At 38.2% G+C, this 25,151-nt stretch overlaps 1 protein-coding gene across 6 annotated transcripts in view; it reads right to left on the bottom strand.

Moving 5' to 3' along the window:
- The window catches only part of ubap2l (ubiquitin associated protein 2-like), a 32,954-nt gene that overhangs the window by 5,632 nt on the left and 2,171 nt on the right, over positions 1-25,151 (bottom strand). Inside the window, exons 2-26 of one of the 6 annotated variants that reach the window (XM_032581138.1) lie at positions 22,152-22,289; positions 21,353-21,430; positions 19,632-19,742; positions 17,392-17,566; positions 16,113-16,214; positions 15,975-16,020; positions 11,351-11,457; positions 11,223-11,276; positions 11,092-11,144; positions 10,199-10,284; positions 9,820-10,000; positions 8,534-8,732; positions 8,087-8,427; positions 7,010-7,182; positions 6,524-6,644; positions 6,075-6,114; positions 5,510-5,681; positions 5,363-5,429; positions 4,816-5,143; positions 4,001-4,089; positions 3,858-3,911; positions 3,662-3,743; positions 3,150-3,367; positions 1,325-1,430; positions 46-171 (exon numbers count right to left, since the gene is read on the bottom strand). In XM_032581138.1, the coding sequence (XP_032437029.1) occupies positions 46-171; positions 1,325-1,430; positions 3,150-3,367; positions 3,662-3,743; positions 3,858-3,911; positions 4,001-4,089; positions 4,816-5,143; positions 5,363-5,429; positions 5,510-5,681; positions 6,075-6,114; positions 6,524-6,644; positions 7,010-7,182; positions 8,087-8,427; positions 8,534-8,732; positions 9,820-10,000; positions 10,199-10,284; positions 11,092-11,144; positions 11,223-11,276; positions 11,351-11,457; positions 15,975-16,020; positions 16,113-16,214; positions 17,392-17,566; positions 19,632-19,742; positions 21,353-21,430; positions 22,152-22,247 (3,205 nt within the window). In that variant the 5' untranslated portion in view covers positions 22,248-22,289. The remainder of the gene's footprint in view (positions 1-45; positions 172-1,324; positions 1,431-3,149; positions 3,368-3,661; positions 3,744-3,857; positions 3,912-4,000; positions 4,090-4,815; positions 5,144-5,362; positions 5,430-5,509; positions 5,682-6,074; positions 6,115-6,523; positions 6,645-7,009; positions 7,183-8,086; positions 8,428-8,533; positions 8,733-9,819; positions 10,001-10,198; positions 10,285-11,091; positions 11,145-11,222; positions 11,277-11,350; positions 11,458-15,974; positions 16,021-16,112; positions 16,215-17,391; positions 17,567-19,631; positions 19,743-21,352; positions 21,431-22,151; positions 22,290-25,151) is intronic. The other 5 variants (XM_032581139.1, XM_032581141.1, XM_032581142.1 and 2 more) reach the window with 5 other exon arrangements.

The following is a 25,151-nucleotide window of genomic DNA, read 5'->3' as shown; positions in this document are numbered from 1 at the left end:
TGTTTTGTTGTTCTTTGCTTTAATTCGGCGTATGGCGTCACTCACCGACTCCAGGCCCGGTGACAGAGCTGGCTGGCTTGTTTTGTGCAGAAGCGGCAGCGGCCACGACAGTGCCGTATCCGCCCTTACAGAAATCCCCACTCCCTGAAGCCTGGCCCACATCCTCATAGCCTGCAACAGTCAGACACACAGCCGCAGCCCACAGCGTTAGACACACCAGGCAGGGGGACGGGGCGGACCTGCTTCACACAGCATTTGCAAATAATTTCCTGGTCTGGAATCGTAACTAGATGACAGGCTTCGCCAAAACGTTGTAATGTAGACGGTGCTCTAAAGAGTCTGGAGACCAACTCCAAAAACAACGCTTTACCAAGTATTTTCACTTTAGTTTCTTAAAAACAAGCTCCCATATTGTGCTGAAAAGTTTCTTAGAAGTTAATTTTGACTTATTTCAAGTGTACCAAGATATTTGCACTAAAAACTAGACAAAAATACTTGGTAAGATTTTGTGTTTTTGCACCGGAGAGCCTGTCTAAACGGTCCAAATCAACGTCAACATCATTTGCAAATACTGTTTGACTCAAGTCTTGGGGAAGGAGGTGAGGGAAGTGAGGGGCAGGCAGGGTGTGTGTGGGAAGGGGGTTGAGAGTGAGTTTGAGTGGGGTGATGGCAGAAAGCAGCAGATGGTGCAGCTTAGAATGAATGGGTGATGTGCATGTTGTGGATGCAGAGTGTGGAAGAAGATAAAACTACAAAAACACTTCAGTGCTGGGGAGGAGAATGGATACAAATGTGTAACATAAACTTCTGAAAACCACGAGGAAAACAAACAGGAGAGAAACAAAAGAGCTAAAAAGGAAATATGGAAAAAAAATGGTAGTTTCAATCGTAATTGTGTGCAAGAGATGTGATCAATGGCAAAGCCCGAAGAAAGACTTCGTAAAATGAGCAGAGCAAGCCACGGAAATAGCAGGAAACCAATAACCTAACCCCTCTATCTGCTGCTGGTGCATTCACTTCCACTTCCAACATGGTGGAAATTAGACCTTCATATCATAACAGAAGTTTAAATCCTCAAGCATAAACATGAGTGGCTCAATTTTAAAAAAAACTTTAAAAAAAAGGAAAAGAACGTCTTCCAGCAACGACGACCGTCTTCACAAACATGAAGAAATAAAACTTCTGCACACACACAGAATGTTCACACTTGCAGATGCAGCCGAGTTCGGATGAAATGTGGATCCCACACCAACGGGGAAAACGATAAAAATCAATGAGCGGACTGTGAGAACCGTCGTGGAGGTTTACAGAGCGGGATCCTCACCAGTGCTGTATCCATGGGAACTGTAGCCACTCGCTTGCTGGAAGGGCGTGGCAGAAGCATTAACGCCAACATTCACACCGTGTTGCTTCGAAGAGGTAGGAGCCACCTGAGCAAAAACCGAAGCAAGTTAGGATGAAATATATAAAATAACCCGACAGAGCTGGGATTTTAGTCTTCATTTAGACTAAATATCAAGAAATTATTTGGATAAATATTAAAACTTTTCATGTTTGCAAGAACCATTTTGCTCTTAGTCCAGCTAAATAAAACTTTAGGACTGCAAATATCACATAATCTTCAGAAAATTTTTTTTTTTAATTTTAATTTTTTATTTTTAGAATTGCAACTGGATGAATACAATTTCTTCTATGTTAACATTTCTGGAAAATGTTATTTAAAAAAAAAAAATAATAAAATCGCTTAAAGTTTATGTATTTGTACCAAATGTCTGTATGCTGTGAACACTTGAAATCAAAGTCAAAATCCTTGTTTGGAAACGGAGTTTTAGCTCATACAGCTAATTCTGAAAAAAGCTAAGATTTTCCAACCTAATGACAAAAAAAAAAAAAGACTGCAATTATTTCATCAAAAAAATCTGAAAAATTGCTCAACCTGCATGTTATCATGTCTTTATTTAAATACATAACATTAGACCCTTATTACTTTTTTCCAAAGTGAATGTAAACGCACATCATAACCAGATTAATTAATTTTTTGCCCATATACAAACAATACCGTCGGATTATTTAATCCAACTACATTTCAATCCAATCAAGGAATTTTGCATGTTTTAACATAGCCAGTCAGAAAAAAGCAATAACATCAAAAACCTAAAAACGCAGGATTGCAATTTGTAAATGCACACAGGTACACAGATCTTCACTTCTGGAAACATGATCTGTGAACCGCTGTAAAAAACACTTGCAAGTCTGGGAACAAAATCCCAAATATCAAGAATGGGGGTGGCAGCATCGTGCTGCAGGAGGAACTGGTGCACTTCAGAAAATAGAAGTTATCACGAGGAAAGAGAACATCAAGTAGGAATATTGAAGCAACATCAGTCAGGAAGTAAAAGCTCGGGCGCAGGTTGGTCTTACAAACAAACTGTAGCTGCGTTTCAATTACAAATGTGAGCAAAACTTTATCAATATTCCGCTAACATAAAAAAAAGAAGCATAATTTCGCATTAAAAATAAGAAATGCCGTTTGAAACAAAACAAAACAAAAACCACACATGAATAAGTTTTGTTTACACGACAAAAAATATGATCTTCCTACCACTTCCTGTCGTCTTTGTCATTTTCGCCAGTAGCAACATTCGGTTGTTGAATTTATGACTAGTGTGATGCAAAAAAAGTGTTTCCATTGCAATTTTGTGAAATACACTAATTTCAATACAGCCCCAAAAAATCAAATCAAATATCACACATGCGCAAAAACTAGTTTTTTTCTAAATTTATGCGTTTCCATTAAATGAGTTTAATTTCTTAATTCCAATTTGCACAATTTAATGGCCAATGGAAACGTAGCTAATGACTCCAAGCTTACAGCCAAAGTGGTTACGAAGCGGCTTAAGGACAACAAAGTCAAAGTTTTGCAGAATTTGAAAAGGCTTACAACATTTTCTAATTACAAAGAACCAAAATATCTTGTTTTATCCAGAAGTTTCTCTTTCAGCCTTATTCTAAAAGATCAAAAACGGTCATATTTGGACTTTCTCCTGCATCACATCCTCAGCTGTCCTCGTTATGAATGTCTGTCAGTTTCTCATTTCTGCGATCTGATAGGCCGGCCAGCAGCCCTGTGATGATGTGAAGTTTCTCACCGGAAACATAGCAGGTCCGTATTGGAAGGTGTTGGGCAGGCCCGGCATGCCAGTGTAATACGGGAGGCTTGTGTAGCTGTAGCCAGGCGGCAGCGCCGGGTTGAGGAAGGGCTGCTGCGTAGTGTGGTGCGTCTGGGTCTGATTCTGTTGCGTCTGAGCTAATGTGGTGGCCGGAGCCGGGGACGATGCATCACCTCGACCGAACTTCGACAAGTCGCCTGAAAACAGGACAAGAAGAAAAAAAAAAAATGAGCGCTGTGGAAAACAATCAATATCCAGGATTAGATAAACATGGGGGGGAAAAAAAGCTCCTTCTGCAAATTATTATCCCAAAAATAAAACTGAAAAAACATTATCTTACGGCCAAAAAATGGCTGGATACATTTTTTTTAGCACATGGGTGGGTTTTTTTCTTCTTAGAAACAATATAAACCCAAATAAAGTACAAAAACATGCAAAAATGTGAATTTTGCATCATAACTTCTCGAATCAGTTCTTCGAAGTGGACTCACCAGAGTACGGGTTGCTTGTCAGACTGCCCTCTCTGCCTGTCAGCGCCGTTGTTGGAGTGGCAAATGGAATGCTATAATAATCCTAGAAAAAGAAAAAGAAATGTTAACAAACCAAAAGATAAGCCATCAGTACGGCAGTGTGTGGGTTTGAGTTGATTTTTCAGCAGTTAAGTGCTGCTCTGGAGAGGAAACTCACCAATGGTATTCTTGTTTGCAGCATTTGTAGGTCATCGTAGCCATACACCTGAGGCTGAGATGAAGTGGGAAAATGTCAGAAAACCGTTGCAGGAATGTGAAGAGCAAACATAAAAGTTCAGATAAAATTATTTTGAGGCTTACAGGGTAGGCATGCAGTAGTCCTGGAGCCATAATGTATGGGTTGGGCAGTAGAGGGGGCACACCAGGTGGCAGGTTTGGAGGTGCTTTCCCTGTACGCACAAAACAATTTAAATAAGGAAGTAAATAAAACTGAACTAACACCGTTATTAAAAATAAAAACAATTTCCTGATTGCCTCAAAGTTTGCACTGTATGGCTGCAACTAATGATCACATTAGTAAATCTTTTTTTTTTTTAAATGGTACATTCTGCATATTTTTCATGTAACCATTTAAGATTTTTCACACATTAGAAATTCATTAAAAAAATGCAAATATACCATCTAATTCCTTTTTTTAAAATGACAAAACATTTAACTGCCTAAAATTGGAATAGTATTAGTATTCTTTTACTGAAAATGGCTGCAAACAGATGCAAAATTATACAGCTACACATCTCCGAAAAGCAGAAGTGGGGCCTCCTGCACAACCAACAAAAAACAGCAAGTGGTTTCTGAATGGCAAGTCAACAACGAAACACTATTTTCCAGCAGCCATTGTGCAGCGCATACAATGTAAAACCAGCTGACTAAATGTGCTGGAGCTCCGCTTTTGGCTGCTACGTAACGGCGCAGTGACTTAACAATCGGCAGGTTTTTGAAACAGCTAATTTTCCATACACTAAAAAAATATCTGATCTTATCGGGTATTATCTTTTTTATTTACCACTTGGGTTGTTTTTAGAAGCGGTCAAGACCCAAATCGACAGAAAAACGTGCAAAATGTGAATTTTGCATAATCGGTTTAAAGAGTGTGTATTTCTGACTTGTCGCCCAACCTGAGGAAGCTGCAGAGCTGCGTGTGGAAGAAGTGGCAGAAGAGGGAACGGTCGAGGATGTCGTAGAGACTATGATGGAGGCGGGGGCCACCGTCTGTGCACCCATGGAGGCAGCGTTGACGCCCATGGCCAGACTGCTGACAGGACCTTGGCCCGAGGGAGTCAAGACGGTGGCAGGGCCCAACGAGGAGCCCTGAGGGGCTCCTAGCGACACCTGCACTGCAGCCATGGAGGAGGAGGAGGGGAGGACCGATGAAGACGGCACAGCTGAGACAGAGGAGGAGAAGGACGAGTGCAGGCTCATGTCGCCGTCTACGTTGGGGTGCTGCTGAGACAGAAGGAGGATGTACTTAAGACTGATGGGATTATATATCCATTAGCGCAAATCTGCATCTAGTCCATCCATCTGCAGCCACAGGAAGCACTGAAAAAGCTGTTAGCAACTTTGAACTGCAGCACAAAATGGAGCAAGAAATGCACATCGACATTGATTTTCCTGCCCTTACTGCAGGAAAATCAAGCCGAGTCGAGCGTTTAAAGAGCTCACCAGTAAGCTTGAGTTTGACGTTCGAACTGAAGACGGAGCCAGACTGTTCTGTTGCAATGGATGAGAGCTGTGAAAATAAAACAGGCTGGTTCAGACAATCCGTCAGCTCTCACAACGGCCTGGATGCACATTTTAACTTCAGCTCACTTGTTGTGCTGAGGAGGGGGAATGGAGCTTGGTGGTAGTTCTTCGTTGTGCCCGAGAGCGCCGAGGTTCGACTGACTGGCGGGGCCGGAGCCGCTGTCTGCCAGAGCGGCCATGCTGGAGACGGATGAAGGCGTGACTGAATCAGAACCCGGCTTTACTGATACCGCAGAGCCTGGAGTAGGACAGAAATGAAACGGTTTGCTGTAAGATGCTCACACTGCGAAGATAATTTCACTTCATCGGGGTTTCATCTTATAACCATGAAGTGATTCTAAAAACTAACTTAATATATGACTTATTTAGAATCTAAGAAAAATATAACTTTCCACTAATGTGTTTTTTTCTCTGACCTATGTGAACTGAGTTAACTACTGAAATTCCTGATTTGAAGCCAAACCTAAACATAAACATTTACTTGATTTCCCTAAAGAATGTATAATAAGCTTGTAAAAGTAAATGGAATAAGCAACTAATCAACAAATGTACATATTTAAGACGTAGAATAGAAACCAATCAGAAATCCTGCTGTTACTGTTCAGAATAAGACAGAAAAACAAACACTTACCTTCAACAGACTGACTAGTTTGTATTGAACTGAAGCCATTCTGAAATAATAAAAAATAAAAATTATGAAAATGAGAATTGGTTTGATCAGAAATTATGCATTAATAAAATTTGAAAAGATATTCTAATCTAATACGTTACGTTTTAATGAGCTGCAAGTAGAAAATCATCATAATTAACTGAAATGTTTGAAAATATCAGTCTGTGTAGCTAATCTATGCTTCACTAACTGAATTTATTTAATAAAATAAGCATATTTTTATACAATATTCTAATCTTATCAATACTAAAAATGAAAATGTAAGCATTTTTACAAAACAGTACTAATTTAAAATAAAAGTTGCACACAATCAATAGAAATAAAAATAAATAAAATGAGAACGAAATCAAACTGGATAAAAATATTGAAAATTTAAGGTAACAATTAAGAGGCAGCTGCAGCAGCTTTACCTTGGGCTGCAAGTCCTTTTGAGGAGAGGATGAGACCGAGGGGGGATAGCGGCGCGTTTGAGGCGCTCTCTGATCGTACATTTCCATCTGGCTGGAGTTCGACAGAGCGGGAGTTGATTCGCTGCAAATCAGAATGAAATTATCCACAAATAAAAAAAAAAAGAAAAATCACAATATTACTTTTTTTGGTTTGATGTTGATTAGATCAATTAAAATTGGACTAGAGCATTTGCAGAAAAAATAAACATATGTTTGATGATGCCTTAATAGAAGTTCAATAGAAAGACTCAATAAAAATAAGATTTTTTCCAACTCAGTCCTAAAAAACACATTTTAAGGCATTTTTATTCCTATGTTGTGTACACAAGACGGCATCAGATACCACAAATATAAAAAGCAGAACTTAAGATTTTTTTCCCAGCATCAACCTGTCGATGTGTTGAGACAGGAAACCTTTTCCAGCATTGGGCTTCAGAGGTTACCGACCTGCTGGGACTCGTGTAGAGGCTGTTCTGAACTTGGCTGCCTGGCGTCGTGGTGGCAGGGGTGGACTCGTACTCTTGTAGAACTGGTTCTGATCCAAACTGCAGCGCTCCGAATTGAAGATTGAGGCCTGAAATGTCTGTGGAGCCGGGCATTTCAACGGCCATTGCTGGAATCTGAGAGAGAGCAGAGGAAGAGGAACATCAGGGAGGAACTGGAATAAAACAAGCTTAACGATGCTCAACATGACACTTAAAAGTGAGAAGAAAACAAAAATTGGTTTGATGCAATTGTTGCATCAAACCAATGCCACGTGTGAAACTCACCATATCTTTTTATATGGCCCTTTAAGTTCTGGACTAAACACTAAATGTGATTAAATATTATTTTATCAATCATTTTAATGCAGTTTTTCTAAATTATATCAATCAGTCCCTCCAGTTTCTTTCAAATTATCATGGAAATTCATGCAAAAATCAACAAATCCCCACACTTTTTTGTATGAATACATAATTTGGAGTTTATTGCGGCTTTTTCTCAAAAATTAAAAAAAACTTTCTTACTGTACTGAACAGCTGCCTCAGCTTTAATTGATGTCAGATTATAGGTCATGATCTATACAGCGAGTAATAAAAAGTTGCCTTTATCGTCATAAATAAGCGTAAATATTGCAAATATTTCCAAATTAGTACCACAAACACTTTTATTTTAATTGCAATAAACAATCAAAACAATTGTGAAATCCCAGAAAGACTGAGAAGATGTTAAATATTGTTAAATTTTAAGAATTCATTCATATTTTCAACAGTCTGTGAAGGGGTTTTATCAATTTATTCTGGCACAATCGGCCCTTTAAGAGCATTCATGATCTTGATTTAATTGAACTGCCAGGGAACATACAATTTTTACACAGTAAAATTCAGGAGCTTCAAATATTTTCAAGGTAAATTTCCAAACTTTTCCAGCACCACACTTTTGAGATAAAAACAACACAAATGAACAAAAAAAAAGTTTGAATTCACTACTATAGGACTTCATTTATTAGTGTTGGCATTTAAATAATAATAAAATATATATTACCTTTGTGGAAATAGAAGTTCTCTTCTTCTGCTGTTTGAGTTTGTGTTGATGTAAAGGCAGTGGACTGGAGCCCTGGGCATCTGAAGAACTCTGGGAGACCTGCTGACCCAGAGAGGGGACGGCGGCCATTTTGGGAAGAGAGGACGCAGGCGGCGGCACCACATGCGATGAAGATGTGGTTCGTTGAGGTAAGGAGGAAGAGGAGGAGACAGAGGAAGGAGGAGGCAGCCCTTTGTCCTGCAGGAAAACATCCAACATGGACGAGGTTGAAGTGGCAGTTTGGTAGGGCTGCCGCTTCGTAAAGGGTGAGTGGATCCCAGATTCTGACTGAGTTTTCATCTCTGCACAACAGCGAGGGTGAAAAATGAAAAAGTTAAAATCAGAAAATACCTTAAATGTGAACTTTTAAAAAAATTAAGCAATAGTAAAGTTTAGCTTAATTCTCACCATATTGCCCCAGAGTGGAGGCATTGTTGTCCCAGGATGGAGGTGCCGTGTTGGGAGGTCCAGCCTGGGAATGCTGTGCTGCCAGCTGGGCCAGCGCCTGGGCGGTCTTGTACTGCTCCAGGAACTGGGAACCAGTAGTTCCTGTGCTGCCTCCTTTAGGGTCTCCCACTTCCCCAAATCCCTTACTCAGCATGCTGGTCTGCAGTGCATAAAGGTAATTAAATCAAGTTGTTACATTACTGTTAATATGTTACACCTAGTGACGCAACGACACAGCATAGACCAGGGGAGTCCAAAGTGTGGCCCGGGGGCCAATTGTGGCCCTTGATATGATTTTGAACGGTCCCCCAACCACAAGTCAAGAATTGTAAAAATTTGGCCGACCATTTCGAAAACAACTGGTGACATCAAGAAAAATTGTTTTTCTGTTAATAAGTTAACAGCCTGAAGCCTTTTTTATGTTTTAGATCTTTAAGGATTTACAGTTTTTATAAAACTTTTTGCAACAAACTCATTTTTGCATTTTTAGTTTAATGAATGTTGTGGCGCCTGGGTAGTTTAAATTTGGTCCCAGGGACAAAAAGGTTGGACTCCACTGATTTAGACACAATGCAAGCGTCCTCATTGTTTTTGTATGTGGCAAGGAAATAATTAAGATATAAACATAAACCAGCAGTCTAATGCTGCATCATTCACACCAGCCCTGCTTAGTCCTCTTCTTTAATCAAACTCAGATGTGGACCAAAGAAAAGCTTTTTATTCATTTTTTTTTTTAAAAAGAAAAAAAAAGAAACTTTGGTCTGCCTAAGAACCAAGTTTCAAATTATTTTGTGGTTTAAGTGCATTTGTGGATGCACCGGAGACTGCTCCAAATGCAGGCCGTGGACTATAATGCAGGGCATTCTGGGTGAAAACAATCAAATGAATGTGCCATTCTAACGTTAGCAGGAGAAAAATCTTGTGGTCTTTTTCTAAAGACAAAAGAGAAATCCTACAACTGCTAAAATCTCACACCACTCCATTTTTGTTTACATTTTCTGTCTTAGAAAGTTGCAATCAAGTCTTCAGACTTGATTGTGTCGTTTCCATCAGTGATTTTTCCAATTAGTTTCTATGGTTTGACAGTGTAGTGTGAAAGCGAGCCACACCTGCTGAAAATTTAATAAATATTGTAATTTTGTTCTCCAATCAAGCCGAGACTACCGGACTATCAGGTGTGAAAACAGCCTGAGACAGCGGGGGTCCTACGGTCGTCTAATGCTGATCACTGCAGGTCAGCGCCTCACCATGCTGTGCTGGGAGTACGGGGCGCTGGAGGATGTCTGGGAAAGTGGCCCCCCTTGCTTGGAGTTGCTAAAAACCAGAGACTGGGGCAGAGAGGAGGGCTGGGCGGCCTCCATGGGGGTGTTTTCTGTCTCTGAGGAGGAAGATGGGGGAGTCTTCCCCAGCAGCACCGCAAGGTCAATCCTGCAGCAGGTGAAAAACACGTTTAAAACTTGAATGTTGATATTCGTCAGGTTTACGTTATGCAGTCACTTAAAGAGCGGAATGATAGGTTAATGTGTTAGTTGATGCAGAAAATAAAGGATAAAACTACTCTTTACACATCTGAAAAAACTAAAAATAAAATGCAATCATCCAAAATCAACTAAAATAAAACCCAACCTCTGTCCTTTGGTGATTGTGACATTCTCTTGAGGCGGAGGAACCGATGCAACGTTGGAAGCTGTAAAAATCTTGGTCTCTGACAGCTGAGGAAGAGAAGAGGAGGAGGATTGGACAGTTTGCATTTGGAAGTAAACAAAAAAATTACATTTTTCAGATCCAACTTTCCAGAGTTATCAGGGGATTTGTGTTCATTTTGAAATAAATAAAATGTGAAGTCTGAAAAAAACAGAAACTGGAAGGAAGAAGAGAGGAAAAAAGGGGAAGGTGAGGCAAAAGTACAAGATAAGAAATAAGGACAAGGATGGAAAGGACAAGAAAAAAAAGGATGCAAGGAGCAAAGACACAAAGGAAGAGACAAAGAAAGAACCACAAGGAGAGAAGGACAAGGAAAAGAATGAAGGGATGATGCAGCAAAAGACAGAAGGAAAGAAAAAAAAAGAAATTTGGAAGAATAAAAAGAGAGAAGGGCAACAAAGGTGAAAGGAGGGACAAAAACAGAGGTAGGATAAAAAGGTAAGGCAGAAGAAAGCATCAAAAGGCGAGGAGGAAAAGAAGAGTACAGGGAAGAAAGAAAGCACTAGAGGGAGAAAGGCCTTAAAAAGGGAAAAAAGAACATGAAGAAGAACAAAAGAAAGGAAAGGAAAGGATTAAGGATAATACATTTTTAGAGAGTGGGAATCAACTCTAGAAAACATTTTCACACTCTTTTTTTCCTAGAACCTGAAAACACTGAAATTAAATTTCCCTGATTGTGTAGAAACCATCAGTGGATCTCAATATTTTCCACGCTCTTGTTAAAATATCGGGTTTTCATGAGGTTCAAACTATAAAACCAAGGCGTTTCTTTGTAAAACTGTAAAATGTGAACAGCTATGTCCTGAAACACTCACATCCTCATTCCAGTCCTCGGTTCCCCATTCCTCTGTGGCAGGTCTCCATGGAGCTGTCAGCCAAAGACAATTTAACCAATGCCTCTAAAACAATAAAAGCACATTTAAAACAAGAGAACAGACGGCCTTACCAGGTGCAGATTCAAACTTAGGTGGGTAATTTGTTCCCTCTCCTGCAGAATATTCCAAAGATTAAAAAAAAAAGTCAAAAAGAGAATATTATTTTTCATTTGTAGCCTTTCTTACTGAATGTACTTACTTGCACCCTCCTCTAACTCCACACTTCCTGTGTTGTTCCAGGTACTGCCTCCTCCATAGTTTTCCTCTGTCTGGGCTGGCTCAGCATAGTCTGCAGGGTTGAAAGTTCTGGGAAATGAAGAAAAGTTGAGAACCGAGAACATGTGCAGACAAAAAACTGCAGAGGCTGCACAAAAAGGAAACAGCTCGGTCTTCAAAGGTGACCTATGCTTCTTTGAACAGGTTAGGATAGGTCTATGGACGATACAAAACATGTCCTTCTCAGTTTTTTTTATTTGCACAAAATCCATTCTTAGAAAATGAGATTTTAGTCTTGTCAATTCTACCTATTTTTAACTCCTTTCAGAATGAGATATTTTAGGGACTCCTGTCACTTTAAATCCAGATAATCTGCTTATAATTCAACGTTTACACTCGCACGTGAAAATGGCTGCAAACAGATGCGCAATTATATAATTGTTCATCTTTGAAAAGCATTAATAGAACCTCCTGCACAACCAACAAGAATGCAGCAAATGGTTTCTGAAAGGTAAATCAACAGCAAAACACTAGACTTTTCCAGCAGCCATTGAACAGCGAATGCAGCGGTAAAACCAGCTGACCAAACGCACCTGAGTTCCACTGAGGTTGCTAGGTAACAGTAGGAACTCTGCTGGGGTTGCTAAGTAACAGGCGGAACCTCGCTGGGGTTGCTAGGTGACGGGCAGTGCCTGTTAACTAGTGGCGTTACATTTGGAAGGTTTTTGAAACGGCCCACTTTCCAGATAACAAAAAATAACTTATTGCTAAAAATCATCTGTGTGGTTCTTTTCAGCACTTGGGTTGTTTTTAGAAGCAGTAGAAACTCAAATGTAAGTAAAAAAACATACAAGATTTGAATTTTGCACAACAGGTCACCTTTACAGCTCATTAAAATAATATCAATTTGTGATTTTACACCTAGGTAAAATTACAGACACAATGAAGTTGAAGCAGAAAATCAGACGTTTTTTTCTGACTGTGCGTAAATAAAAAGTCAGAAGTAAATATCAAAAACATCAGCTATGTTGTGTTCTTGTAGCTTCTACTGATTGATGCAAGTCTTATTTGTGCAAAGTGAGAAAAATCCCACCATGGGCAAACTGGAGTTATGACCAACAGCAACAAGTCAAACCAGTCAAAACACTTTCATTATCTGCATAAGATCCTTCCAAACAAAGACACAGTCTCGTCTTAAGGAAACAAACCCACGGTCGAACTTCAAGTGTTTTCTACATAAAGAAACAGAGAAAATAATTTCTGATTCTGGCATTCAGGTTTCTCTTATTAAACAGGACAGCAGTTAAGGATGTCATATTTCTTTTCCACTGGAGATCAGATTATTTTTCATCATGGTGCATTTAAAGCTACTGGGGAACAGATGCAGTCATCCAAAGCAACTGAAAGTTAAACTAAATACAGAAGCACAGTGGAGGTTTGGTGATGAATCAGCTGTACAGCTTTTACTTCAGTCACTAGAGCAGGGTAGCGCCCAAACGTTTTGAGACCAAGATTTACTTAGTCTCTCAGCCTCACCTCATGACACAAAGACATAAAAATTGTAAATTAAACCCTATTGACTTATTTTATATGCGAATATACATCAGTTATAGGAGAAATAATAAAGTGATAGAAAACCTAATGCAGTTTCTTCCTCAGTGAGATTCTGAGACTGGGAGGAGGTTACTGGTTTCTCAGTCAGAAGCTGGTTGCAAACCTCAGGCCAACAGGTGTCAGTCAGTTATAGTAGAGCTGAAATTTGGTTTGATGACGTCAATATGAGAAGCTACAGACTGATAGGAGGAACCAAAGAGCTCTGTAAAGGTAAAGGCAAATCTTCTGAAGCTGGGATATAATTAATTTAATTTCACATAATTATCGCGGTAGAAGCCATTTGTTTGGTAAAACTTAATCAAATATATTTGTCCTATTTGATGTTTGTTGTGAATGACTTATGCTTACAAACAAACAAGGTAATTAATTAGTCCAAATTTGTTGTTTATTGAACGTTCAGAAACTACAGCGGCTGTAATGCGCCACAGCAAAGGTAAAGGTAAAATAACCCGAACAGGTGATCAACTCAAAACCACTCCTACATTCTTGCTCTCCTCTCTGTCACCGATTGCCGTGGCAACTGCCTGCGCCCCGCAAGCCGAGCAGAGATTACATTAAAAACATAACATTCAGTCCGTTACGATATCAGGTTTCCAGGCTTGATATTTATTTCTCGATTATTAATCAGCCTCTCATGAACACAGCAGTGGTTGATTGGCTAATTTAAACTCCTGCTCTGCTAGTCAGTCGGTCTTTGAGTCCCTTTTTTTTTTTGTTAATGGAACTGAAATGCACTTAATTTGCTCAACACCTTGTTGAAACAATAATTACTGAGATTATTAATTTTAACACATTTTATTGATTTTTAAAAAATTATTATTCTTTAATGAAACGTTTAGGATCTTAGCAAATATTTTGATAAGCCTGTCAGAAGAGAAAGTGCTGGTTTTAGCTTCCTGGCGGTTCAGTTTGTCACCTATTGCCGAGATCGACTCAAAACCTTCCCGCGATCGACCGGTTGATCGACGTATTATGCACCCCTGCACTAGAGTCATTTTGCAATAATAAAAAAAAAAAAATTCTGTGCAATTTTGAAAGTAGTTTTAGTTAAGATTCATTTGAAGCTCGTTGGAACGAGCTTCCTGATGGAACGTAGGAAGGTTTTACATAGATAAAGACGGATCGTTTGAGGTCAGGTCACCCTAATTAAAAAATAAAATCAGAGCCAGAATGTTGGTTTCCAGGCTCCTTGTGTGAAACCTCAAGTAGAAAAAGTAAATTTGATAACCAAAAGTGACAGTTAATTAGGGGAAACTACTTTTTTCTTTTATAATTACAATCAAAACTTTCCCCAGAAAACCTGTGTTTTCATACCAAAAAATGTTAAAAGTTGACAAGACATTTGAAAATATGACTCTACCGGAAAACAATATTGATGATACTTAAACACCGACAACAGAGTATTTAAAAAGAGAAACAAAACAATTAAAATACATATACATTTTTCACTTTGTTTAAATCCTAATTACGTAATAGTCGATGGATCTGAAAACAAGCTATGTAATACTGGGAACATTTAAAGGTAAAGTAACTTAGAAGAAATATTACCTAAAATGCAATAATGAATAAGTATATCTGAATGAATAATTAAATATTTTTAGGGTAGAAATTGAAAGTATTTATTGTATGAAGTTTTCATGTTTTTTCCTACATAAAAATGTTTGCTTAGTAATATCTGCTGATTGATGCAGTATTTTGATTTGCTGGTTGTGATTGGTTAATTATTCCTGAGGTTTTCTAATTAAATAGAGCGTGCACATACAGTAGATACATGCAGTGCAGATCTACTCAAGTAAACCTACACTGATTATGTGTTGAAATGAGACTTTCAGCTGCTTCCATTCACTGCTATGTTTTACAAAAACACTGCTCAACTCATTAACGCAAGTATTTCGACATGGTTGTTGCACTGATGCAATCCGCAGCTGATCAGATATCAGATTATCTACCTGAATGTAGCCAGAATTTAAGTATTTTTTCAATTACGTCGTTTGCCACAATTAAGTAAATGAAGAAGACTTAAATTTCCCAGTAGGGTGCCAGTTTGTTAGGTATCCAAGCCTCTCTTTGACAACATTTCTCCTCGATTTTATGAACTGGCGTAAAAACATTTGCTTTGTGAAATTACTACTTTACTATTTGGTACCAGATGTATTTTTTCCCACATTTTATGGAGTTTAATTTTGCTATCATGAGTTACAAGCCCAAATACAAACAGAAAACTTATAAAAATTATGATTTATATACACTCATACTGAATACAAAAGTGAAATATGCCTAAAACTGTTGAGCATTTTCCAAATGTCTTGGAATACAGACTCCGAAGATCTAGTGAAACATTATGTAATTGTTTGTTGTACCACTTAAACCTCTTACAGCAAATCCCTAAATTACTGAAAAGCTTTCGGTTACGTTATTCTGGTTTCTCTCTGGCAGCACACCGTACATGAACATACACTCGTTGTAATGCTACCCAGGCTTTCATGTCCTAATTCAATGCTTGGTTTCAGTGAGAGAGAAAATTTGATTTAGGCTTCTGAGGAGGAAACCGCACAGCTCCTGACCTCAATCACGAAAGCCACAGTCTAGATTTGAGGCAGACTCTGAAAAGATTTACAACATAAGATCTGTAAGTGTGTAAAAAAAAAAAAAAGAAGAAACATTGCCATCCACTTTATTCATACCTGTTTAATCCAAATTCAGTGCAACATTACCCATTAGGAATCCCATCACAAATACTTTTGTCAATCCTGTGACAGATCAGCCAGTTGCTGAAACTAAAACGCTAACATGCCGATAAATGCAGATTATTTTTCTGAATGAGATTTTTAGACGCTACGCTCTCCGTAGAAATGCTCATCCCACGCTGCTCTCTCTCATTGGATAAAGTTTTTCCCCCACCTTCCGATTAAGGCCCAACAATAGACTGGGGTCATGCTTTCTGGTGACTATGGCAACAGGTAAAAGTGAAACAAAAGGCAGTTGTCCCTTACCCCATGGCTTGTGCCGAAAATCTGCCTCCTCTCCGTCCGGATACCGCTGGAGAAAACAAAACGAGTGCATATTTAACTTTTGTTAAGCATCAGAGGCATCATTTGAACAAAAATTACTTTTTCTAGAAAATTGCTTACCAACAGTTGCCCTTCCTCTGCCCCTGCCTCTTCTGCCTCGCTCTGCTCCTCGACCAGCCACTCCAGCTTTGCCTCCATCCAAGCCATTCTCCTGGCCACGGACTGCAATTATGCAGAGAAAGGCCGGTATTGGATTACAACACCGCAGTGCACACATTCCCCAGGAAAGGTAACTTCAAAATGAGTCACATATTACTGGGAAGCTAGCAGAAAGAGGAGATTTTATGATTTATAGAAATCAGAAAATCAAATCAAAATGAAAAACAAGTTTGTAGTTCAGGGATTATGCGTCGATTTCACCAACTTTAGTCTCTCATATAATATCAGGAACATCCAAACAAGAGGGGCAAATATTTAACTACGCACCTTACTGATTTAAAGACTAAAAAAGATGGAAATATGAATAAAAGATTGGACAGAAACGTGTCAGATGGTCAATAGAAAGCTCAGAGGGAAATATTTTTGCTTCTAACCACTACTGGAAGGAAAAACTCATTTATATCTTTATTTAATGTTAACACAAATTGAGCAAAGCCTTGCAAAAGCACTCAATAGACCTTGAACTTTTAGCAAGTTTTGTCTCAAAGCTACAAATCTTTTTATATTATTGGGACCTTGTGAGGTAGACCAACACAAAGCAAAATGTGGGGAGAAAAATCATGCAAGGTTTCCAAAATGTTGCCATTTTCGCCATGTTGAAGCAGGTTTGCAGTTGTGTCATACACATATACACCACACAAGTGGGCTATTTACCAATTAGTAAACAATTAGGTGAACCATGATTTTATTTTGGTGTGTCAGAGAAAATGGGTCTCAATAAAAACGTGTGCCATGGCTTAACATTTTTACTTGCAATAAATTTTTTAAACGCATATATTCTCCCTCTTCATGTCATCAAAATGTGAAAATGTTCAGTGTGACTGTCTGCTACCTGCCCTAACCTTCATGTTTGATTGTATGTACTTGTATGGTCAAAAACTAATAAAAATAAAGTCTAAAATAAAATGTGAAAATGTTAAGTAAAGTAAGAATATTTTTACAAGGAACTACAACTTTGATAATTCCTTGTGCATGAACTTTCAGCTGGAATTATTTACTAAATACCTGGTTTCACAAATTTAAGAATCTAAACATGTTCAGTTTATGTTTAGATTTGTGAAAATCATAAAATGCATAAAAACAGTTTATTATAACTATCACAAAGCAAATCAGAAGCATGGGAATAAAATGTGATTAAACATAAAGAGGAGAGGTTTAAATTTGCAAAGTATAAACATACACTCTCGTCCTCTGCTCAATCCGCGGCCTTTCCGTGGAGCGCCACCTCGACGACGTGCAGCATCTTTCTCTCCACCTTTCTCTCTGTTCTCTTTTCCTTCCTCACCGGTTTCAGGCTGGCTGATTTCCTTCTGCCCAGACACTCCTTTCTTCTTCCCTACCATTTCCCAGGAGTCCTGGAGAAATGAAAACAGGGTTAAAATGTTTCTCCTTCCAGCCATTGTTGGGGGTCGTGAAGTTATCTGTGGTTTATCTGTGCTTGGCTTTTTCTGCAGGACAGCTGGTCGGATGGTCACACAGCTGGTGGATAAACGTTGATTTTAGTAGAAGAATAAATCTAAATGAAAGATGCAGGGCTGAATAACACTTCTGTTTCTGTTGCCAATGGCAGAGCTTCAATTATGTGGGCCAACACTGGCTGCTGATCCTTTCACTTAAGCAAGAAGAACTTGCTCCTTAATGACTCTGCAATTAAACTGAGATTATTCTGATGCATTTCCACTACTTTACGGTTTCAGTTTCTGTTTATATTCAGCTAAAAATGTCTGTGCAGTTATTTGGGATCATCTTTATATCGCATTTCAAGCCCAATTTCAACGTTTTGAGCATTTATCAAACATAAAATGTTTGATTAATGCATTCCAGAGCGCTTACGCTTTCAAAAACAGAAATAAAAAACTGGAAAAATTGATGAATGAAAAATGGAAATGGAAAAGTTGGAAAAAGGATAAAATAATGGAAAAGGATGAATAGATGGATATTGATCGACAGACTGAAAGAAACAAGCACAGATGAAAAAAATGGACAGACAGAATGATCAAACCAAATAAGATGGATAGCAGGCAAACAGATGGACAGCAAGATGGAAAAATTGACAAAAACTGATGAAAAGGTGAGTGGGTGGATGGATACAATTGCTAGAACAAGAGTGGCCAAGTCCAGAACTCAAGAGCTATGACATTTTTTTCTAAAGTTTGTAATTTTCTTAGCAGACAAAACATTTTTTAGAAACTGGTTCTGGATGTTCTTGCAAATTTGTGAAATAAGTTTAGAACCGTAGAATGAAACTCTAATCCGACTGACGACACTAATCGCGTCATAGGTGACAAAAACAATGGTTGATTTCATGTAAATGTTCTGCAAAAACTTCTACAAAATGTGGAGTCTTTATGTGAATATCCCATACGTCATGTTATGGGCCCTTCAGGCCTTCACCTACAGGCCTGAAGGAGTGAAAACATCATTTTTGGTTGTTCTTTTTGTCTCTATGTGGATGAAAACATTTCTGGAAACAGTCTTATTTGGACGCAGGTGATACAGACGATCCCTTTTAGGAAACAACTTTCCATTCTGGACTAATCCAGTCGAAACTGCATGAAGCAGCAGATATTCAGCTGTGCAGAAACCTGGTAGCAATGATTTAAGTGTGTTGGAGATCAGATGCAGGACAATAGCTCTCGAGTGGATTGGACTTGGCCACCCTTTTTCTAGATAACTGGAAAGGAATTAAGTCAAAGGCGGAAACAATCAGATTAATTTTGATGAATCGATTATTGAAATAATCGTTAACTGGACTATAAAAGCCAATTGCTGGAAAAACCAAACAAACTACACAGTCAGAGCAGTAATTGAGTCAAAACTGTACAAGATATATACATTTTGCTTATAAGGGAAATAAAAAACAAAATATGTTATACCGCAAAAATTCACTAAAGGAATGCTGTTATTGCATTTTAGGCAATTATATATTTAAGGGGGTTTATATGCATTTTTAATATTATTTCTAATACTCTATAAAAAGGCTAATGTGGTTAAATGAAAAACTTTTATCCGATTGATGGTCTGAATAATCGATTGCTAAAATAATTGTTAGTTGCTGCTCTAGTGGAAGTACAATTATTTCACACAATTTTCTTTTTCAGATCTAATCTGGAAAACATTTACTGTCTATTAACTCTGGCATTCAGCTCTTAAGACAAATTATACCAAAAGATATGAAAACTTTTTTCCAAAGATCAGCAACAACAAACTAGAAAGAGAAAAAAAAAATTCTTTAGATAACTTTTCTATGCATCCTTTTCTATCGACAATTCTTCATAAAAAGTGGAATATCGCCCTAACAAATGCCAAGCTGCGCTGCAAAAGAGAAATGATAAGTAAATTTTCCCCACCAAGTGCGATTTAAGCCTGGGTGGCACTGATTTCTCCAGAGGCTGCGTCTTAAACAGAGAGAGTACTCACAGTGTCCGGGCTGCCCTCCAGCAACACGTTAATAGCTCTGTTGACGTCCCCGTTGCAGTCGTGCAGAGCGATCATGGACTCATCCTGGTCCTTGCCTGTGATGTCAACCAGCTGAGAGAGAAGCGGTGCAACAATGAGAACAGAGATTCTCCCCACGCCTAGATTTATGTGGTTCTTGTTATGATTATGCCAAAGAAATTGTAGGTACTTGTATAAGTACAGCAATGAAAGTTTAACAGAGAAGATGCTACTGCTGATTTAAAGTTGAATATCAGGTGTTGGTGAGGATATCTCCTCTCACGAAGATCCATTTGTAGCTCCATTAATAAATACCATCAGGCTAAATATCTCCAGGCAATGTTAACTTTTCCTAAAACCCGTGTGATGCAGCCAGTCTAAAATCTATATTTAATAAAGTCAACAGCACAGTTAGGATTTGTTCTTGAGGTTTCTGTTTTGGAGCAAAACTGCTCTGGCAGCTTCTCCATGTGGAATGCATAAAATGCTGAGAAAAGACACGTGACCAAAAGAAATAAAAGCCGCACACAGCTGCTGCTGCCTGCAGCCCCAACAGTAAATATGGATTTATAGTCAGCAGTGCAGCTCAGATAAATAATACGGTTTAAAATCACCTTTATAAAAACATGGTCAAATTAAGATATTAAATTTTCAAGAAAAGCAAAAATAGCATAAAGTGCCTCCTCACACTGTGATCCTCTAAAAAGGAAAACATTTTTTGTTAACTGAGCTGTATTTTTACTTTCCATAGAACCAATTTCTAGAAGCTGTCTTATGGTGCGTTCACACCAAACGGGTCAGGCACGTCTGATTTAGACTCAAAGTCTATGTGGAAGAGCATAAAGGGAGCTTCAAGGGCACGTCACGGGCTGCGTATTTGAAAACTTTTGGGCCTTTCGCTGGAGTTGAAAAATCTGATCTTTCACCACTCTACACAACGTGTCAACCAACACATGATGCATTTTCCGATGGGACCTCAGAAAATCCCCCCCCCCAAAAAAACTGGAAGATTGTTGCTGTTTGCTCTTGTCCTATAATCTACGACTAATCAAGTTATGACTGCAGAGACAGGAATAGAAAGGACCTTGCTTGGAAAACGATCAGCAAGGAAGTTGGAATGTCGAGTAAGTTATAACTTTTACCATTTGAAAATATTTCCCTGCACTTGAGCTATCCAAATGCATCCAGCAAAAACGTTATTTAACGTTTATTTAAATAAACGTTAAATAAACGTATTTATTTAGACGAAATATGCAAGAGATGGTGGAAAAGTTTGCGGTACACATGTCATGTCTTGGCATACGCCTAGAGCACTTTTGACACATCCTTCGCTCGTCTAGAGCAACGTGTCAAACGTCTGACCTCAAAGCGCACACGCGTCAAGCTTGACGCATCAGGTGCTTTTTTTGAAGCGCGAAACGCTTTTGGTGTGAGCGCACCATTAGAATTGATTTGGTGGAAGAAAAAAAATATTTCTGACCCTTAAAGAAATTTTAATGATTCTAACAATGATACTAATGGACTAAAGTTTTGGATTTTGTAAAATGGGAAAGGAAAAAAATAAATGATTATATTGCTACTAGGAACAACAGAGTAAAAACGGAGCAGATCACTGGATTGCCAACACTTAACATATCAAAAAAGACGCAAACTGCAAATACAGTGCAGGTCAATAAAACAATACAACTATAAAAAGGGATTACCTGTTTAACCTTCTCCTCAAAGTCTGCGTCGTTGTGGTCTGAAATCATCTGCGCGAGTCGGATCTGCTCTGCGGTGGCCTGTTAGAAGAAAAAAACAAAGAAAGGTGTCCACTATTTGCATCCAACCGACATAGGAGATTTGCATTCTCATTGAAACAGAACGTAATTTATATGCAATTACTTATAAAGCCTCCAGGTACAAATACAAGCAGATGAAGCTAAAAGCTACTTAAATTTTGTTGTAATCTGCTGCAGTTTGTCTTTAACGGCCAAACAAAAGACACTAACAGGAAAAATCTATTTTAACCTCATCAAGTTAAAAACTGGAAAGTTCTCAAAAAGTACCGTCTCTTATTTAACTAATTAGTATCACAGCTTGCATGTTCCTTTCACATAATCATCAATAAGTTAATTTTAAATGCAGAGAATAATCTCAGCACTTAGATCTCTGAGAAGATATTTACGTAAACAATATTTACGAGAAAAACTCTCAGATTTTCTAATTATGTCCCTGAGAACACCATAAAAAGTAAGGTAAAACTCCTTAGTAGACTTTAATTGACTTTTTTCCTTCCACTCAACTTTCAAATAAAAGTTTACTGATTTATTGAAACAAATAAAAAGTAGTGATCATCTTTGCATATTGGTAACTAGTTCTACCTCCAACTTAACGTTTTGTTTTCAATAATCAGGTTTAACTCATCAAGCAGATTCTTTTAACAAAGCTTGGTATCTAAATAATCCCAGTCCAATAGTTTGTCGGTGTGTGTATAAACTCTGCAGGTCTTTGAATGCGTACCTGAGGCCTCTGCTTGTGCTGTGTCTGGCTCTGTGTTTGGCCCTGTGTCGGCTCCCAGCTGCCCCGGGCTCGGTTCCCGCCCATGGACGTCATCATTTACAGTATATACAAATAACAGTATTTACAAAAGAATAACACCTGAGGAGATAAGGAAAGGAAAAGGGTGTTACAGACCTTTACAAAGCTTATATATACACACAAGAAGTGCTTCCTCCACTGGTGTCATCATTTAGAGTTGGGAAGCAAAGCAGTGATTCAGCAACGTTCCAGTAAACGTCTTTAAATTAAGAGTATTTTTGTTTCCTTTAAGCAGAAAAATAAATAAACCTTAACCTTGTCAGTGAGTTGACCTGAACGAGAAGTGGCACTAGTTGCTACTAGTTGCAGCGCCACACAGAGTCTTCTACATATAAACGTTCAGATCTGCAACCTTCTGTAATCAAAAATAAAACAACAAAACATTTGTCTTTTCTTTCTTACACTGACTACAATCACTGTGAACTACCATCATTGTTTTATTAAATAATGATTGTTTCATGTGCTGTGACTGGAAACCAAAGTCTTACGACGTAAATGAAAAATTTGCCTTTTTGCTCAGATGCACTTATCAGATTTTTTGTGGTCAATACATATTTAAAACCGTTTGAGGTCTGAGTTGCTTGTTCAGATTTTGAATGACTCAGACCCCTTTTCAAAGGACTACAACACATGAAAGAAAAGGTGCTTACGTTTTTTTTTTGCAGATAGAGATTGTAGTTTAGACTCAAACAGAAAAAGAAGAATATCTATTTTACGCATCCACTACATATATTCAAGTTTTTATTAAACTCAAACAGAGCAACAAAGTAGAAGCTGCTAGATATGCATTAGTAGACTGTAGTGGAATATCTGAATTTTTAATTTATTGAGCAGAAACATAAATAAGAGTATTTTCAGTATCTGATCTACCAACCACAGATCAGACGTGAAATTAGCCAATTCTAGTCACTGATTCATTATATTCACTTTTTCATGTAATCCTTACAAGTATTTCAAAGATCTATGCAGGCGTATGTCAGCTTTTGAATTTTGCTGGGTGATAAATTGTCCCAGAAATTATAGCAATAAACAATAATATCATTTTGAGGCCATTGTTAATAGAATTAAAAAATGTCATAATAATGCCAGTACGCACTCTGAAAGATAAGTAAATACTGGAACTTAAAGACGTTTTAAATGTCCAAAAAACAAACCAAAAACAAATGAAATGGATTATGAAGTCTCTCTAAACAAAATATATTAAACACTAGACATTTTAAAGAAGGGATATATTTAAAAGTGCTTTATGTGCCAAAATATAAAGCAGCACTGGAAAAACATCAAACTAAATTTATTAAAAATAATGAAATCACTTTTTCTTGATTCAGAGGTTCTTGTCGTCCTCCAGGAACACTGCGCTGATCGTTTTACGTTTCTTCCTGAACACACCTGATTCAGGTGACGGCACTTCAACAAAAGCTTGTTAATCAGCCATCAATTGAATAAATTTTGCTGAAGCGGCGACAGACCTGAAGCACAACATGCAGGGTAATGTGCTTTGAGGATGAAGGCTGAAAAAAAAAAAATCCCACTTTATTATTTTTAACTTAAATCAGCTGATTTTGTTTTCCTATCAGTATTGGGGGGTTTTTTTGCCCAGAGACCAAAACTTTACCACTGTCTAGGAGCGAGACACACCTGAACATACCAGACTACCATGAGCCGGCATTTGAGGTGAACACATGTTTGAAGCTTTACAACTTTCGTCTTTAGATGCAGTGTCTATCACACTTAACCTCTTCAGGTTGATTGAATATCAATAAAAAAATATTTTTATTAAGATTTAATTACTGTTATGTTTACAGTTGTCATTTGCATACACAATCTAAAAAAAGACCAATTTCACCATATAGATGATAACTTTAGACATCAGGTGTGTTAAAAAAAAACAACCCATCAGCTACACTATAAAAACAAGAAAAGTAAATCTTGCACAAAAGCACTACTTATTGGCTTTATCCTATTTTTTCATCCATCCATCTTCTGTTCACCCTTTGTCCCTAATGGGGTCGGGAGGGTTGCTGGTGCCTATCTCCAGCTACGTTCCAGGCGAGAGGCGGGGTACACCCTGGACAGGTCGCCAGTCTGTCGCAGGGCAACACAGAGACATACAGGACAAACAACCATACACACACACACTCACACCTAGGGAGAATTTAAAGAGACCAATTGACCTGACAGTCAGGAAGCCGGAGTACCCGGAGAGAACCCACGCATGCACAGGGAGAACATGCAAACTCCATGCAGAAAGACCCCAGCCGGGAATCGAACCCAGGACCTTCTTGCTGCAAGGCAACAGTGCTACCAACTGCGCCACTGTGCAGCCTATTTTTTCAGGTTGTGTCAAATGTTACACTTCATATCACTGCATTTTTTTGTTGCTTTTCTGTGTTAAATAAAATCATTTAGCTCTTCTTGGATCCCTGTCGTAATTGGGCAACTTTTTATTACTCACACAAATATCTTTCCTCATCAAAAACTTCTCAAAAGAGGAGCGCAGTGAAGAAAACTGTAAAAAGAAATCCTGGTGGCTTCATACAACATGATCAGTTTAACTAACTTTGAAACTTTGATCTGGGAATGACATCATGTCAAGTTTAAAATCCTTTTAATTTTCTAATTTAAATACTTAGTGTCCAGACCAACCTGCAAATTTCAACTTCTGAGTGAAAGTTGAACATTTAAGTCAGCCATGCTACATTGCAATGTTTTATTTTCTCTTTATTTTTATGACAAAGTTATAAAGTCCTGATATATTACTGTTGTAAACGGTTTGTCAATATGGTAATACTAGAAAAAACTTACTGGAATATTTACCCTGGAGAGACTTTTGTGTAAAAACACTTGGAAATTTAAGAAATTCAATTACTGTGACATTTAAAATCAACATCATCATACTGGGAGACTAAGCCCATGGTAGTC

This window comes from Xiphophorus hellerii, chromosome 13, assembly GCF_003331165.1.
Source record: "Xiphophorus hellerii strain 12219 chromosome 13, Xiphophorus_hellerii-4.1, whole genome shotgun sequence".
NCBI lineage: Eukaryota > Metazoa > Chordata > Actinopteri > Cyprinodontiformes > Poeciliidae > Xiphophorus > Xiphophorus hellerii.
This window is presented reverse-complemented; position numbering and strand designations above follow the sequence as displayed.